This window comes from Narcine bancroftii, chromosome 5 (assembly GCF_036971445.1).
Source record: "Narcine bancroftii isolate sNarBan1 chromosome 5, sNarBan1.hap1, whole genome shotgun sequence".
NCBI lineage: Eukaryota > Metazoa > Chordata > Chondrichthyes > Torpediniformes > Narcinidae > Narcine > Narcine bancroftii.
The window spans coordinates 61,459,507-61,475,002 of NC_091473.1; the positions used below are offsets into that span (position 1 = coordinate 61,459,507).

At 40.3% G+C, this 15,496-nt stretch overlaps 1 protein-coding gene across 9 annotated transcripts in view; it reads left to right on the top strand.

The window, feature by feature from the left end:
- Positions 1-15,496, top strand: part of LOC138763431 (roquin-1-like) — a 137,465-nt gene that overhangs the window by 33,724 nt on the left and 88,245 nt on the right. For 6 of the 9 annotated variants that reach the window (XM_069937552.1, XM_069937545.1, XM_069937547.1 and 3 more), the window contains 2 exons: positions 9,460-9,786; positions 13,550-13,670. In XM_069937552.1, the coding sequence (XP_069793653.1) occupies positions 9,556-9,786; positions 13,550-13,670 (352 nt within the window). In that variant the 5' untranslated portion in view covers positions 9,460-9,555. Of the gene's footprint in view, positions 1-1,976; positions 2,151-2,229; positions 2,254-9,459; positions 9,787-13,549; positions 13,671-15,496 lie in introns of those variants that run through there. The other 3 variants (XM_069937546.1, XM_069937551.1, XM_069937553.1) reach the window with 3 other exon arrangements.

Below are 15,496 nucleotides of genomic sequence, written 5' to 3' on the forward strand. Positions count from 1 at the left end.
TTTCTTCACCCAGAGGGTGGTGAATTTGTGGAATTCATTGCTGTGGAGGCCAAGTCATTGGGTATATTTAAGACGGAAGTAGATACATTCTTGATCAGGAAGGGTATCAAGGATTATGGAAAGAAGGCAGGGAGTGGGGTTGAAAAGGATAGTAAATCAGCCATGATGAAATGGCGACTCTAACCCGTTTGATCGAATGGGCTGATTCCACTCCAATGTTGTATGGTCTTATGAACACCAAATGTGAAATTTAAAAAAATATTTAGACATACAGCATGGCCACAGGCTTTTTCAGCCCATAAACCTGTGCTGCCCAATTACATCAATTTGACCTACAACCCCCGGTAACACTTGGGAAAACCCCATGCAGACACGGGGAGAACAAACAAACTCCTTACAGATAGTGTGGGATTTGAACCCCGGTCCTGCTTGCTGGCACTGTAAGAGTGTTGCACTAACTGCTACACTAATTATGCTGTGATTGATGATATCTACAGGGACCGGGGCTTAAAGAGGGCTCAGAGAATCATTAAGGACCCTTACCATCCAGGCCACAGTAACCTTGAGACATTACCTTCAAAGAAGAGGTATGGGAGCATAAAAACTAGGACTGCCATGCTGGGAAACAGCTTCTTCCCGCAGGCAGTGAGACTGTTGAGCAGTCCTAAAAATTTGTCAATGTATATATATCATTTCTGTGTAGGATGTACAGTGTGTCTCTCTGTGTACACTATGGACCCGAGATGCGCTGTTTCGTCAGATTGTAGATGTCAGGTTGATCAGTCAGATGACGATAAAACTATTGTGAATAGACCCAGAGTCATGCAGCATCAAGATGAACTCGAAGTGTTACACTGCCCGTAAGCATTCACGTACAACCATCTGAGTTTGTTCGCTCCCCATTCCAACCATTCCTTCCACATTCTGCCACTCACCTGCACATCAGGGACAATTTTCAAAGGTCATTTAACCCACCAGATCTGCACCTCTCTGGGATGTGGGAGGAATCCAGGATACCCAGAGCAAAACCATGATGACAGGGAGAAGAGGCAACATCATCAGAGCTGAGGCAGCAGGTCCCCTCTGATGCCTACAGCTAATAATGATTGTTCAGACCAGTACACAAAAGTGCTGGAGGAACTGAGCAGATCATGCAGCATCTCTGAAAAGCAATAGGATGAGGGGGGTTACCAGAAATTGGAGAATTTGATATTGTTGCCGTCTGGTTGGAGAGTGCCCTGAATGTGGTGTTTCTCCAGTTTGCCTGTGGCCTCAATCTGGCAGTACTGACAGACACAGTGTGAGAATGGGGTGTAGTATTGAAATGGTTGGCTCTTAGGATATCCATACTACTGTAGTGTAAATTGGAGAAACTCCTTATAGTCTGTCTTGGCAGTCTCCAAACAGACGGCATGATTTCTCCAGCAACTCCTTTACCCTGTCTCTCCTTTTTTATCTCATCCATCTGACTTTCTTCCTCCAACTCCCCAGTCCCTTCCCTTCTATCCCCTACCAGAAAGAATCTTACTCAGCACTCGGTCTCCTTCCCAATCGTCTCTGAGCTCCTTTCCTTATCACCTGCTGGACTGTGCTTTTCTTTTTTCACCCGTTCTTATTCGGATGTCTGCCTGATTTTTTTGCATCGGCTCAGACCCGAATCTTCGACTGGCTTTGCTTTCCACGGATGCTGCCTGACCCCCAGCACTCCTGTGCACTGGACGAGATCCCAGGATCTGCAGACGTCTTGCTCACCACATTGGGAGAAGATGCTAAGGTGCTAAGCAGCCTTTTCCGTCCTCTGGAAGGACATTGGCAAACCTTTTTGGATAGGGAATGGTGTTTGTGCACATACCCACTCAGTGGCCAAGCAGTCTGCGTCGTGGTTCACCTTCGGCAGGCCAGGGGTTAAATGGGCGGAGTTTAGGTTGGGGCCTGTCTCGTTTGGCAGGCAGCCTTGACTGACTCGGCGAGTGCCTGATTTATCCGGCCGCCCCTGCGCGTGCGTGCAAGTTCATGGAGTACTGCTCAGGCAGCTGTTTCCTGGTGGGGGTGAATCCTCCCACAGACAATAAGGAGGAAGTTGAAGCGCAGGGAATGTGAGGGTGGAAAGCCCCAGGAGCCAGGAGAAGCGGGGGCAAACCTCAAATCAGGTAGGCAGCAGTCCAGAAGGAGAGTTTAAAAATAGCCTTCCCTGTAGCTTCCTGTGCAGACGGTGGCCGGGCTGAAGTATCGAAGACGGCGTCGCTGCCCATGGTATAAGCTGCGTGAGCCTGTGAATGGATGTTCGTTGCTCTCTTGGCCGGCTGTGTCTGGTTTGCCCAAGCTCGGCGGCGGAGTTCTTCCCATTCTGCTTTTCTCCAGTTCGTAGTGAGTGGGGGAGGGGAGCGGTGTGGGTGTTAAGCAGAGGCAGCTTGAGTTAACCCTTAGAGGACCGTTGGTGGGGAACAAACAGCCTCTGAAGACAAAGAGCAAGGATCCACAGTCAACCCCTAGGTCCAGTGTATTACACATTGGCACTTCTTCAGACCTTTGCTGTGCTGATCACAGACTAATGGCTTTCCTCTCAAACTTTCAAGGATTTGCTTCCCCAGCTGGAGATCAGTTGACCTGGCAGCCAGTCAAACATGGCGTAGAGAATAGGTATTGGGAAAAGTTAAAAAGTCATTGACTTATACACCAGGAGCTATGGATAGAAAAGTCTTTGTTTCGTGGACCTATGAGTTAGTGTTCTCCTGCCCTTGTGTATGGAACTGTTGAGGGGAGTAGCATTGACTTCCCCCTTTTATGTCACAAGATTAACCAAATCTATATACAAGACAGAGGTCTGGATTGACACAAAAGGCCAAGGTGCAGTTACTTCAACTCCAGTGTCACCACACTGCAGTCCTATATGTGTGTTTGAGGGTGTATTTGCAGTTGTTTTCCCTAGTCTGCATGTGCATGCAGGGATTGTACCCAGCCAACTTGTGGCTGCTTTTTTGAACAGGAATACTCAGTCCTGTGTTTGAAACGTGGGAGTCTATAAACTGCATTCATATTTCATATTTTGCTCAATTCCTGTTATGTGGAAAAAACATCCTCAATGTCACATTAGTCTTGTGGATGTCTGTCAGACCTGTGTTAGAACATACTTGACCAAATGTTAAAGTTGAAAGATGTTGGGTGTGATTGTTCCTGTGTTAGTGTCCCTATAGAGTGCATTTGGTCCTGTACTTGTGGGTGTGGGGTTTGATACAATTTAAAGACCCATTCTGGAATGTGAAAGATATATTCAGGCCCCTATTGCGACATTTCTACTTTGGTGCATGAATGCTGTTTTCAGCACTTGTGTGAAAGCCTGTAATTAGTTTTGTGTTTTGGATAATGGCTGTTGTCTGCCCCATGAGGTCTTCCCTTGTTAATCTGCATTGAGTGTGCACAGTTGTGAAATTTGTGTTGGTCGCAAGTTAAAATACAGACTGTGAAGTGTCTTGTGTCAGTGGGTGAAACCTCACTGTGTAGTATGTGGAGTTTGTACTGAATGCAGCGCTTGGTGTCCTGATATGTAGTGGCTGTGCTCTGTCTGGTTTAATGTGCTCAGACCTTGTATGGAGGCTTCTCTGGGACCTTGGTATGTAGAGACTATGCTTGATCATGCTTCAGTGAGTGAACGTTGGGTTAGCATGCACAGACATTCAGGCAATGTTGCTGGTAGCAAGACACAGTCTTCTGTCCCTGTGTAAAAGCAGTTTGCAACCTTACCTTCAAGTGTCTAGCCTCTGCTTGATGCAGTAGAGTGTTTGTGTCTGCTTGGTTCTGTGCTGAATATGTCCACAGTCCCATGTGACTGAGTAAAGGAAGTGCTTTGTTACATTTTACTTGTCCTGTGTCAGTGAGTGGAGGCTGTGATTGAAATTGGAGATTAAAACGGAAACCATGCAAAGGTTGGCACGGTTGGTATAACGGTTATTTTAGCGCAATGCCTTTATAGCACCAATGATCGGGACTGGGTTTAGAATCCCATGCTGTCTGTAAAGAGTTTGTATGTTCTCCCCATGTCTGTGTGGGTTTTCCCTGGGGCCTCTGGTTTCCATCCCGCAGTTCAAAAACGTACTGGGGGTGTAGGTTAATTTGGTGTAAATTGGGCAGCACGGACTCGTGGGCCGAAATGGCCTGTTACTGTGCTGTATGACTAAATTTAAATTTAAGTAACCTGGACTCTGGGAGGGACTCACCGCCACGCCTCGACTCGGGGAGGGACTCGCCGCCATGCCTCAACACTGGGCAGGACATGCTGCCACACAGTTATACAATTGCTACGTTCAAGAGAAATATAGATAGACACTTGAATGCCTATGAAGAGCAGTCAAATTCGAGCAGTGCAGTTAGTCACAAAGGTCAGCATGGTGGACCAAAAGGCCTGTTTCTTTACTGCATGACTCTTGAGTGTAATTAATGTTTTGCATGTGACTAAAATACTTCTTCAACCTTGTGCTCCATGAGAAAACTTGTCGAATCTATTTTGAGTACTTCATGTGTTCCTTTGGCCCATGGAGATATATTTAGTTTGTTTTTTGCACAAAATCGAAGGAAGCCCCCAGGCCTGAAACATGAGTTGCCTTTTACTTCTAGTGGATGCTGTATGACCAGCACAGTTTCTCCACCACGTTTGTGTTTTGTACTTAACCCCAGCATCAACAGAGTTTAACCCCTTGTAAGGCCAATATGTGCAGTTGGTGCCCACCCTCCAACCTCCCCAGAGAATGGACTACATAATCCAGGCTGTTACTCCAGATCAGCACGAAGAATAGTCATCAATTTCAGAGGTCAAGTGAATGTGTTTTAGGCTATTTTACATCTACTCATGTGAATGTGAAAGGTCCTAAAATGCACTCCCAAAGAGCAGGGTCATTCTCCCAGTGCACAGTCCTGTAATCATCCATCAAAACCATCTCAGAAATGGATTATTATCAGATGATGTTGTATATAGGGTGTACATTTGAGGATGTCATGCAATCGGGAAAGACAGTGGAGATGTGTTCATTTTCCCCTTTGCTGAGCATTTGCTGCAATTTAAGGGTCAGGCTGCATCCTGTGAGGCAGGGTAGACCAAAGCAGAACTTTCTCTTTAGAGTAACAGAGGACAAGAGGCAACTTAATAGAGGTATATGAGATTATGTGGGGGCACAGAGAGGGTGGTCAGCTAGCACCTTTTTCCCAGGATGGCAATATCAGAGGACATCTGTTTAAGGTGAGTGGAGGATAGTTTAGAGGAGACATCAAAGTAATTTTTTTTTTAATCAGAAAGTGCTGGGTTCCTGGAATGCATTGCCAGAGGTGGTGGTGTAGCCAGCGACAGCAGGGACATTTAAAAGGCTCATAATTAGGTACATTGATGTAAGAACAATGGAGGGTTATGAGGTGGGAGGGTGGGAAAGGTTAGATTGATGTGGAGTAGGTTTATATGGGTCGGCAAAACATTGTGGCCTGAAGAGCCTGAACTGGGCTGTTCTATGTTCTATCTTTGACAGTAAGGGTTTGCTCTTGCAGGTTAGTGATCTTTCACCATCCACAATCTAGGTCACTGCACAGCACTCCTGGAACTGCAACTTCCCACCCCAGTCTTCCAGTGTCAGTACCCAGCCCAGCTTCTGGTGGATCATAACTAGTGGAACCCCTAGTTTTGCCAGAAAGGAATGTGTGTGATCCTGAACTCTCAGGGAAGATGAAAGAAGAGATGAGCTACTTCCAGAAGCAATCCAGGCAATTCCACTTCTTCCCATCTCTTCCATTCTAACCTCACTGTCTTGGTCTCCTACCCAGTTCCAGTGCAAGCTTAAGGATCATAATTTTATTCTTCAAGCAAGCACATAAAAGACAGGATTAAATTTTAATTTTTTCTCAGTATGGTTAGACTACAAGAATAGCTTAGGCTCATTTCTTGGGGTACTCTTACCCATATCGTGAACTGGCCCACTTTCACACCTGCCAGTAAATATTTGGAGGAAAAGGAATCGACAAAAGCTGCTCGTTCTTTTTTCTGTCCCAGGGTAATATGGTGTCAGACCTGGCCTCATCAGTACTCTACCCTAATGTTATATGACAACAGATCCATCTCCATCAGGTCTCTTCCCTTGTCTCTGACCCTGATACACTTTTTTGTTTTTTTAATTTATTTTTAAAATATCCATACATGTAATTAATAAACTTTTAAATAAATCAGTGTTGGGTTAAGTTCACAATGATTACATGATGGTTTTTACCCCATCCTTACCCTCCCTCCCACACAAAAACTATGCAAAAGATATAAATGAAATATATAGTTATATGAAGTATCGAAAAGAAATAAGAAAATAGTTTCCTGGATTGCTCGATGGGTCAGTTTGCACCCTGGGATCTCACAGTATTTATATGACTATTTTAGGGAAGAAAATTAACACAGGTCTCAAGTGACTAGAAGTACCTTTTTTTACATATTTACCCCTAAACTTTGCATATATGGGCTCCAAATTTGCAAAAAAAGGTAGTGTATTTATTTCTTAAAATGTATGTAATTTTCTCCAAAGGAATACAACTTTGAATTTCTGCATTCCATCTCTCCATATCTAAATATGCGTCTGATTTCAAAGTCACTGTAATACACTTTCTTGCCACCACTAATGCTATTTTGATAAATTTTGTTTGATACATTGATGATTTTAACTTGGATCTTATTCCTTCTATATTTCCCAATAAAAATAAGTCTGGATTTTGTAGAAATGCAGTGCCTGAAATTTACTTTAAAAATTTCCTGAATCCACCCAAAAAGGGCTTACTTTAGGACATGACCAAGTAGAGTGTTTTAAAAAAAAAGTTGCTTTCTCTTCACCACATCCAAATCATTTATCTGATGTCTGATTTCATTCTATTCAATTTTTGTGGCATTAAATTTAATTGATACAGATAATTATATTTAACTAATCTATATCTTACATTTATAATGTTTGTCATACAATCTCGACAAAGATCTGACCATCTTTTCTCATCAATTGTAATATTTAGATCTACCTCCCATTTCTGTCTAGATTTGTGGACTCCCTGTTTCTCTTTATCAGCCATTACAATAGTCATTAACAAAGGGTGAATGGTCAGATAAAATTCTCATTTTATATTCAACATCTAATATCCTGCCTTGTGTTGTGCAAATATTAAAAATAAATCAATTCTGGAATAAGAGTCATGTCTATTTGAATAAAAAGATGAATCTCTTTCTCTAGGATGGATTCTCCGCCATGCATCTAATAAGTTCATATCTCATTAATAGAGTCTCTCAATGTAGCTTTTGATGCTTGCTACTCCTCTTATAGTTTTATCTAAGATTGAATCTAAACAAAAATTAAAGTCTCCTCCTATTAAAATATTCACATGAGTGCCTCTGCTAAGAGTATTGGGAGGTTATGTATCAAGATGGGGTGACTAAATTACTTAATGTAAGATATAGTTTAGTTAATTATAATTTTTTACATCAAATGTATTTGACTCCTGAGAAATTGAAAATATATGGATTTAGTAATTCGGATTTTTGTTTTAGGTGTGGATTATATACTGGAACATTTTTACATGTAGTTTGGCTTTGTGATAAAGTTCAACCTTTTTTGGGGAAAAATTATTTTGGATAAAACTGCCATTAGACCCAGAAATTTTTTTGTTGGGTTATACTGTATCTTTGACTGGTTTTGGGGTTGGACAAGTTCGGATGGCTTTTGTTCGTCTAGAATTAGCAGTAGCGCGGAAATCTATAGCGATTACTTGGAAAGATAATGTAGAATATAGTCCACTGGCATAATGAATTAAGATCTTGTATTTATATGGAAAAAATAATGTATAATTTGCATGATAATTCTTTTTTTTGTCCAGATGTGGTCTCCTTATTTGGAACATATGGGTTTAGAAATATCTTAAATTTTTTTTGTTAAGTTTGAGATATTACACAGTTTATGTATGTAATTAATTAATATAGTTTTTTTTTGCTCCCCTTGTGGGGCTTGCTGAGGGTGGGAGGGAGGGGGTGGGTTCATATTGTTTCAGTTTATTTTGTTATTATCTTTGTTTTTTTTTAAATGTAATTTGAAAATCAAATAAAGTTTTTAAAAAACCCAAAGTGAATCCTCTCCAACTCTAACTCCCTCTATTTTACGGGCCGTGATTGAAGTCACAATTATCCACGTGATCCAGTAGAAGTCAGAACCTCCTCTCCTCCCCAACCCCCCACCCCAGTACATTTTCCCTTAATTCTTTAAATCTTACCTAAAACTTTATTATAAAGAAAACTCATAAACTAAACAAAGAAGGTATTGACAAAAAAAGATTTAAGTATACAATATTCTGAATTACAAAGCCTTATGAGATCTACCAGAGAAATTTAGCCCATCAAAGAAACAATGACATCAGTTTGTCTTCTTTATTTTTCATTCCTTCTGAACTCTTGGAAAATTTTATGCCAATTCTTCAACTTGCACAAAGCTCAATTTTAAAAAAACTTAGAAATCTTCAAGGTCGTTGAATGGCGCAGTACAAACTGATATCCTTTCTCCCATAGAATCTTCTTAACCAGGTTAAATTCTCTTTTTAATAAATCTGCGCTTATATTAGAATAGAATAAAGCTTTGGCCCCTTCATACTCAAGCAGGCCTCCTCTTAATCTTGGCTTTTCTGTTAGCAAAAATAAGATCTCTTTAACTTGGTATCGAGGAAATTTATCACAGATCATGGATTTTGAATTGGAAGTGGTTTTGCTCTGAGAGCACTGTGTACTCTTTCAATCTCTATAGGACGCTCAAAATGTTCAGCTCCCAACATTTCAGGAATTCATTCCATTAAAAAAAAAATTAGATCTTGCTTTTCCACACCTTCTTTAAGACCATCTATCTAAATATTGTTTCTCCTACTGAAATTTTCTACTATATCCACTTTTTGGTGTAACCTGATTCTCCATAGTTAAGGCAGTGGTAGTATCTTCCACTGTAAGTACTCTTCTACATGTTGCATATCCTGGTTCCTTTGTTGACAGTACAATCCTCTCCCCGATCCTACCTTCATCCTAAATTAGTTTAAGCAGTTGATGCTATCCAGGAGATTTCCAGTCCTCCCTCATGATGGGGTGTGACTAGATAATTGTTATCTTGTGTAGAAAAGCATAGGTCAGTTGGGTTCAGGATGTCCAGTGATTGGGCTATGACAACCCTACCCTGAATTCTGGATTGTTTTACAATCACTGTAAAATTCCTTGGTGTTGTCCTTGGCGCTTATTTGAAGTTCTGTCTAAACAAATTATTCAATATGGGTCAAAGGTAATTAGGAAGAAATAAAGGTGTGTGTGCAAGTTTTTGTGTGTGTGTGTCAGGCCTGTGTATATTATGTACATACATTGACATGTACTCGTGCAAAGGTGAGCCGCATACTCTCTATGACACGATTTGACTGATTTATCTTTCATTGCAGATGGTAAAGTACACAATGAGCCTGAGAAAACGATGATGACTTCCTATTACTGACGACCTGACTCCACTGGGACCTCCCCACTTGCTCACTGCCACAATGCCTGTGCAGGCTCCACAATGGACAGACTTCCTCTCCTGTCCAATCTGTTGCCAGACCTTCGATGAGAACATTCGCAAGCCCATCAGCCTAGGCTGTGGACACACAGTCTGCAAGATGTGTCTCAACAAACTCCATCGCAAGGCTTGCCCTTTTGATCAAACCACTATCAACACAGATATAGACATGTTACCTGTGAACTCCGCATTGTTACAGCTGGTGGGAGCCCAGGTGAGAATCCCTCTCCATTTTGGTTTCCCTTAAGTAACAGATAAGGTCACCATATCCATGAATTAAGTAATTAATAGGTGCCACAAGATTCACACCACCAGGTTCAGGAACAGCTGCTAACATTCCATCATCAGACTCCTCAGCAACAAACTCAATCAGGGACTCATTTAAGGACTCTTACTTTTGCACTTAATTGTTTTTTTCCCTCTCTGCATTGCACAGTCACCTTACATTTGTGTACACAGTGTACAGTTTTTTTTTATACTACCAATTAGTGGTAATTCTGCCTCGTCTGCAGGAAAAAGAATCTCAGAGTTGTATGTGATGTCATGTTTTGAAATCTAATCCGATTGGAGGTGTCCCATCATTGGTTGTATGCAGCTTATTGTCAGAGAACATACATAGCATACAATCCTGAAATTCTTTTTGCTGCGGGCCAAGCAGAATTTCCACTCATCGGTAGTGCAAAAATAAACTACTCAAGAAAAGATTCTTATATAAAAGAGAGAAGTGTAAACAAGAAGGAAGTGCAAACAAACTGTTCAGTACACAAAATAAATATGCAAAAATAAATACTGTGCAAAGTAAGAGCCTTTAAATGAGTCTCTGAGTTTATTGTTGAGGAGTCTGATGGTAGAGGGAGAGCAGCTGTTCCTGAACCTGGTGGTGCGAGTCTTTCCTGATGGCAGCAGCGAGAACAGAGCGTGTCCTTAGCGGTGGGTGTTGCTGCTTGTTACCTCTTTGGAGGAGCAAAAGCAAAAAAAAAAATTTGTATTATCAGAGCTTCTCTAACAGTTAGGGAAGTGGAACAGTTAGTGTAGCGGTTTGCATAATGCTGTACAGCACTGTTGATTGGGGTTTGAATCCGGCATTGTCTGCAAGGAGTTTGTACGTTCTCCCCATGTCTGTGTAGGTTTATTCCAGGTGTTCCTCTTTCCTCCTACCCTTCAACATGTACTGGGTGTGTATGGGGCAGCAGTGGCTTGTTGTCTGAAAGGGCCTGTTTCTGGGCTGTATGTCTAAATTTAAAATTTAAATGTGTGGATGAACACTCTTCTGAGTTTAGTTGCATTGGTGTCCTGTAGATTAGTGTTTAATCACCAGAGACTCCAGACTAAAGTTTTACTTAGAAGCTGCTGTCAGCAATCAGGATTCACTTTTTTTGTGCCTCCTTTATCATCTAAACTGAACCAGGCTGTTTTCTTTCCATGCAAGATGTTCTGTCTTTACACCTTCCAGCAGATCATATTATTCAATAATTTGGTTTCCCTGTACAATATCTGTATAACCCTTCGTAATATGCTCCCAAATTTCGGCATATATTACATTAAGAATTTTTCCTACATGTTAAGATGATAGAGTTATGAGAATACCAGTAAATGATTATGCAGAGAACAAGAAGGCTTCAGTGAGTTCTTGATGTCGTACAAGGCTGTCATGTTCTGTCTCCTATCACTGACAACTTGCTCTTCCATGCCTTGGAAAGGCTGCTGATTTCCCCACGTGCTTACAGGAATGAGGGAGTTCAGTTACTGGATAGTATTGCAGAAACTGTGAATGCTTTGATCAAGCAACAGAGAAATTTAATGTTTAATTCAAAATAATGAGGACTTTGACAGTGGATTAAGAATTTGTTTCCTCTGGTACGATATCCAATAACCAGAAGGCATAGATTCAAGCTACTTGCCAAAAGAATAAGCAGATGGGACATTGAGAATTACTTTGCTGAATTCAAGTATGTTTCCTGAAAGAATTGTATAAATGTTTTCCATAGTAACTTTAAAAAGAGAAATGTAAAATATTTTAAAAAGCTATGTTTTCAGAGCAGGAAGAATTAGTGGGACTAATCAGGAAACCTTTGCATAAATGGCCTCTTTTCCTCTGTTCCATGAATCTGAGACCATCCCTTTCTAATTTGGGATCAGCTCTGCAGGGGAGGGAGAGGTGCTTTCACAATTCCCACCTGTGGCCAATATTTTTGAGCAGCATCAAAGTTGATGCAAGATGGTGAATAAATCCTTTCCTGGATTCTCACACACCTACTCATAAAGAGGGTTCACTCGACACTAATAAATAGAAAAGCCCTTCACCAACTGTAATCCTCACCAAGTGTCCTGATATCCCTTAACTCAGTTAGACACTGGGAATCACAGTGCAGATTGAGGAACTGAGCTGCAACCTTCGCATTTCCAAAACCCTCCTGCCAGCTGGCAGAAAAAAATGTCAGAGAGAACATTGGAAAAAAAGGCTCATTTTTATATGGTATATTTTGCAACTTCAGTGCATCTCAAAATATTTTGCAACTGCAAAAGTGTTGCAATATAAGAAGCACAACAGGCAATTTGAACATCACAGGCTTCCACAAACAGGAATGTGATAATGATTAAGTAACCTCTAGTCGTTGGTTGATGGATAAATATTAACCAGGACAGTGAAGTTAAGATCCTGGATTCTGGGATCTTTTTGCATTCATGGTTTAATGTGACTTCTCAATTGCATCCCTATCGACAGGAAGCCTTTCCAAATCATTGCCCTGAAGAGCGATCCTTGATTATGTGATCCAATTTCTGTAGTTGATTATTGAACCTAAAACCTTCTACCCACTGAATCATACCTGATGCCATCAATGCAGACAAAACCCCAACTGAAGTCATTTCAACTGTGCCCTCTCATCCATCTATCCCTTTCTAGGAGGGGCAAGGCTTTGCTCTGGGGGTTCTGTGTTTCTGGAGGCTTGCCTGTTGAGTCCTCTGAAGCTCATGTTTATTATTTGAACACAATCAATATTTCCTGTATCATCTACATCACAACAGAAACTACATTTCAAAATGTTTATTTAGATGTACATAGAAAAGCTAATGTTGATCTTTTACTGGAGCAGGAGAAATTACTTTGGGGAATGAGAAAATGGCAGTGCTATATTTGTGTACAATTCTGGTTGCCCCATTTAAAGGAAGGATGCAGAGGCTTGGGAAAGGGTAAAGGGGGGGGGGGTTTCCAGGATGTCGCCTGCTTTAGAAGGTGTGAGAGAAATGAGAAGTTGGACAACCTTGGGTTGTTTTCGCTGGACCGTGGGAGACTAAGGGAAGACCTAATAAAAGTTTAAAAAGTCATGAGAGGCATTGTAAGGTTAAACAGACTCATTTTCCCAAGGCAGAAAATGTCAAATACTGGAAGACAAAAAAAGTTGAGGAGAGATGAAGTTTAAGGGAGATGTGTGTGCAATTTTGTTTTACTCCAAGATGGGTGATTGGAACAGGCCGCCAAGAATAGTAGTTGAAGCAGATATGAGAGTAGTGTTTAGGAGGCTTCTAAATAGACATGAATATGCAGAGAAATGAGGAATATGGATCTGAGATGGCAGAAGAGGTTTGGTTCAATTTGGATATCATGTTTAATGCAGACATTGTGGACTGAAGGGTTTGATCCTGTGCTGAAATGTCCTATGTAAATGTTCTGAGCCTGTCTTTACACAAGGTACGAAACCTCCTTTAAAAAAAACAGAGCACTCCTACTTCTGCTTTATGTTCTTTAAAGATATGAAATAGATGCAAAATAAATGAATCATATGCGATCCTGTCAATGATTTGTGTTCAAACACCTCACATGAGCAGCTCTAAGCTAGTAACATTAACTCCAGCATTAGTCATTACATTACTTTAAGTATAAAATACTAAATATCTGTAGTTATTTGTATGAGGATATTTTTGTTGCATTAATGATCATATGCAGTCAACCTGTTTTATGCTCTGATTGTGCACAGATTCCAGAGCCACAGCCTATCACCCTGTGTACTGGAGCAGAAAATACCAAACACTATGAGGAAGCAAAGAAATGTGTAGAGGAACTGGCCCTATACCTCAAACCACTTAGCAGCACCAGAGGTATGAACTATCAGGAATGGTTTAACACCAATTATTGTTTGACAACTCTAATAAAAAAGTGTTCTAAATGATTATGTATAGGTTGGAAATTTATTGAGAGTGTTGGGTTGTGTGTGATCACCAATTAATAAATAACCAGGAGAATGTTACTGGCTTGAATTTAATAGAACGTAGAACATTACAGCACAGTAGCTGACCTATGGAAACCTACTCCACGACAATCAAATTTCCCCTACTTCACAACCATAACCCTCTATTTTTCTTACCACCATGTACCTATCTGAGTCTTTTGAATGTCCCTATTGTACCAGCCTCCACCACCACTCCTGGCATCTACCATTCTGAGTTTAAAAAAAAGTAACTCTTTCATCTTCGCTAAATTTTCTCTACCCACTTCAAAATCGATTGCCTTCTGGTATTTGCTATTGTAGCTGCAGGAAAAAAGGTGCTGGGTGTTCACCCTTATCTAAACCCCTTGTAATCTTATCCACCTCTATTAAGAAACCTCTCCCACATAAGACACAAAAGCTGCAGATTTTGAATATTTAAAATAAGAGCAGAGTACGCTAGAGTTTTTAGTTCAAAGAACTTGTATCATTAAAGACCAAAGTTTGTGACTGTGAAGCCTAGTTGTGTGTCAAACGTCTTGCACAATCTTCCAAAGCTAGAAATTTGTGAAAACTGATGATCTCCTTTCGTTTGATATTTTCCTCGATAGCACATACTCCAAAGCCTTTTTTGACTGAAAATGCTCAAATTTTCTTGGCTATCTTGGATTCCCCACCATCACAAACAATTATAATGCAAATTTGATTCACACCATGTAAAATCAAGGAACAGGCTGAGAGCACTAGATTCAATAAGCTTTAAACTTGACAATGGGGCGTGGCAAGATGGCTACAGGGCAGACGTGTAATCCCACCCCTCCTCAGCCAGTTTTTTAAGCACCTATCTTTAAAGTTTATCTAAGTGAATAAAAGTTGTATCTTTAACAGTCTTATTGACATTGAAGATCCGGAACAATCATTGTGAATGGAGTCATTGAGTTGAATATATTTACAGTATTGAATTGTATTAATGTGAATGATGTATTTTTGGTTGGGGGAATGGATACCTCTGAAATCTTTGATAGTCATCTGCCACCAGTGGGGTTTACCACACCCAGTTTTTTAGGACGTTTCTACCTTTGGGTAGTGTTTTTTTGGGGGGGGGGGATAATTACATTTTTTTATATATAGATATATATATATATATATATATATATATAGATATATATATATACTTTTTTTTTAAATATTTAGGGGAGGGAGAGTGGTTTTAATTTACTAGAAGGGGAGTGATTATATTGTAGTAAGTGATTATATTGTTAATTTGTAACGATGTCTAACTTGAAATTTGCATCTTTTAATGTTCAGGGGTTAAATAATTCGATTAAGCGAAAGCGAGTTTTGGCTTATATCAAGAAAATGAAAATTGATATTGCCTTTTTACAAGAAACACATTTGACTGAAAAAGAACATTTGAAATCAAAGAGAGATTGGGTTGGGCATGTTTTTTTTTCTTCATTTAATTCTAAGGCAAGGGGTGTAGCAATTTTAATTCATAAGAATTTGTCTTTTGATTTGCAAACGATGGAAGGGAATGCTGGAAGGGTTTTAAAGGTGAATTGTAAAATTTTTACTGAATCTTGGACTATGCTTAATGTTTAGGCACCTAATGTGGACGATGAGTGTTTTATTTCAAATGCTTTTTTGTTATTAAATCAAGCTAATGAAAATATTTTAGTTGGGGGAGATTTTAATTGTGTCTTGGATCCTTTGTTGGAT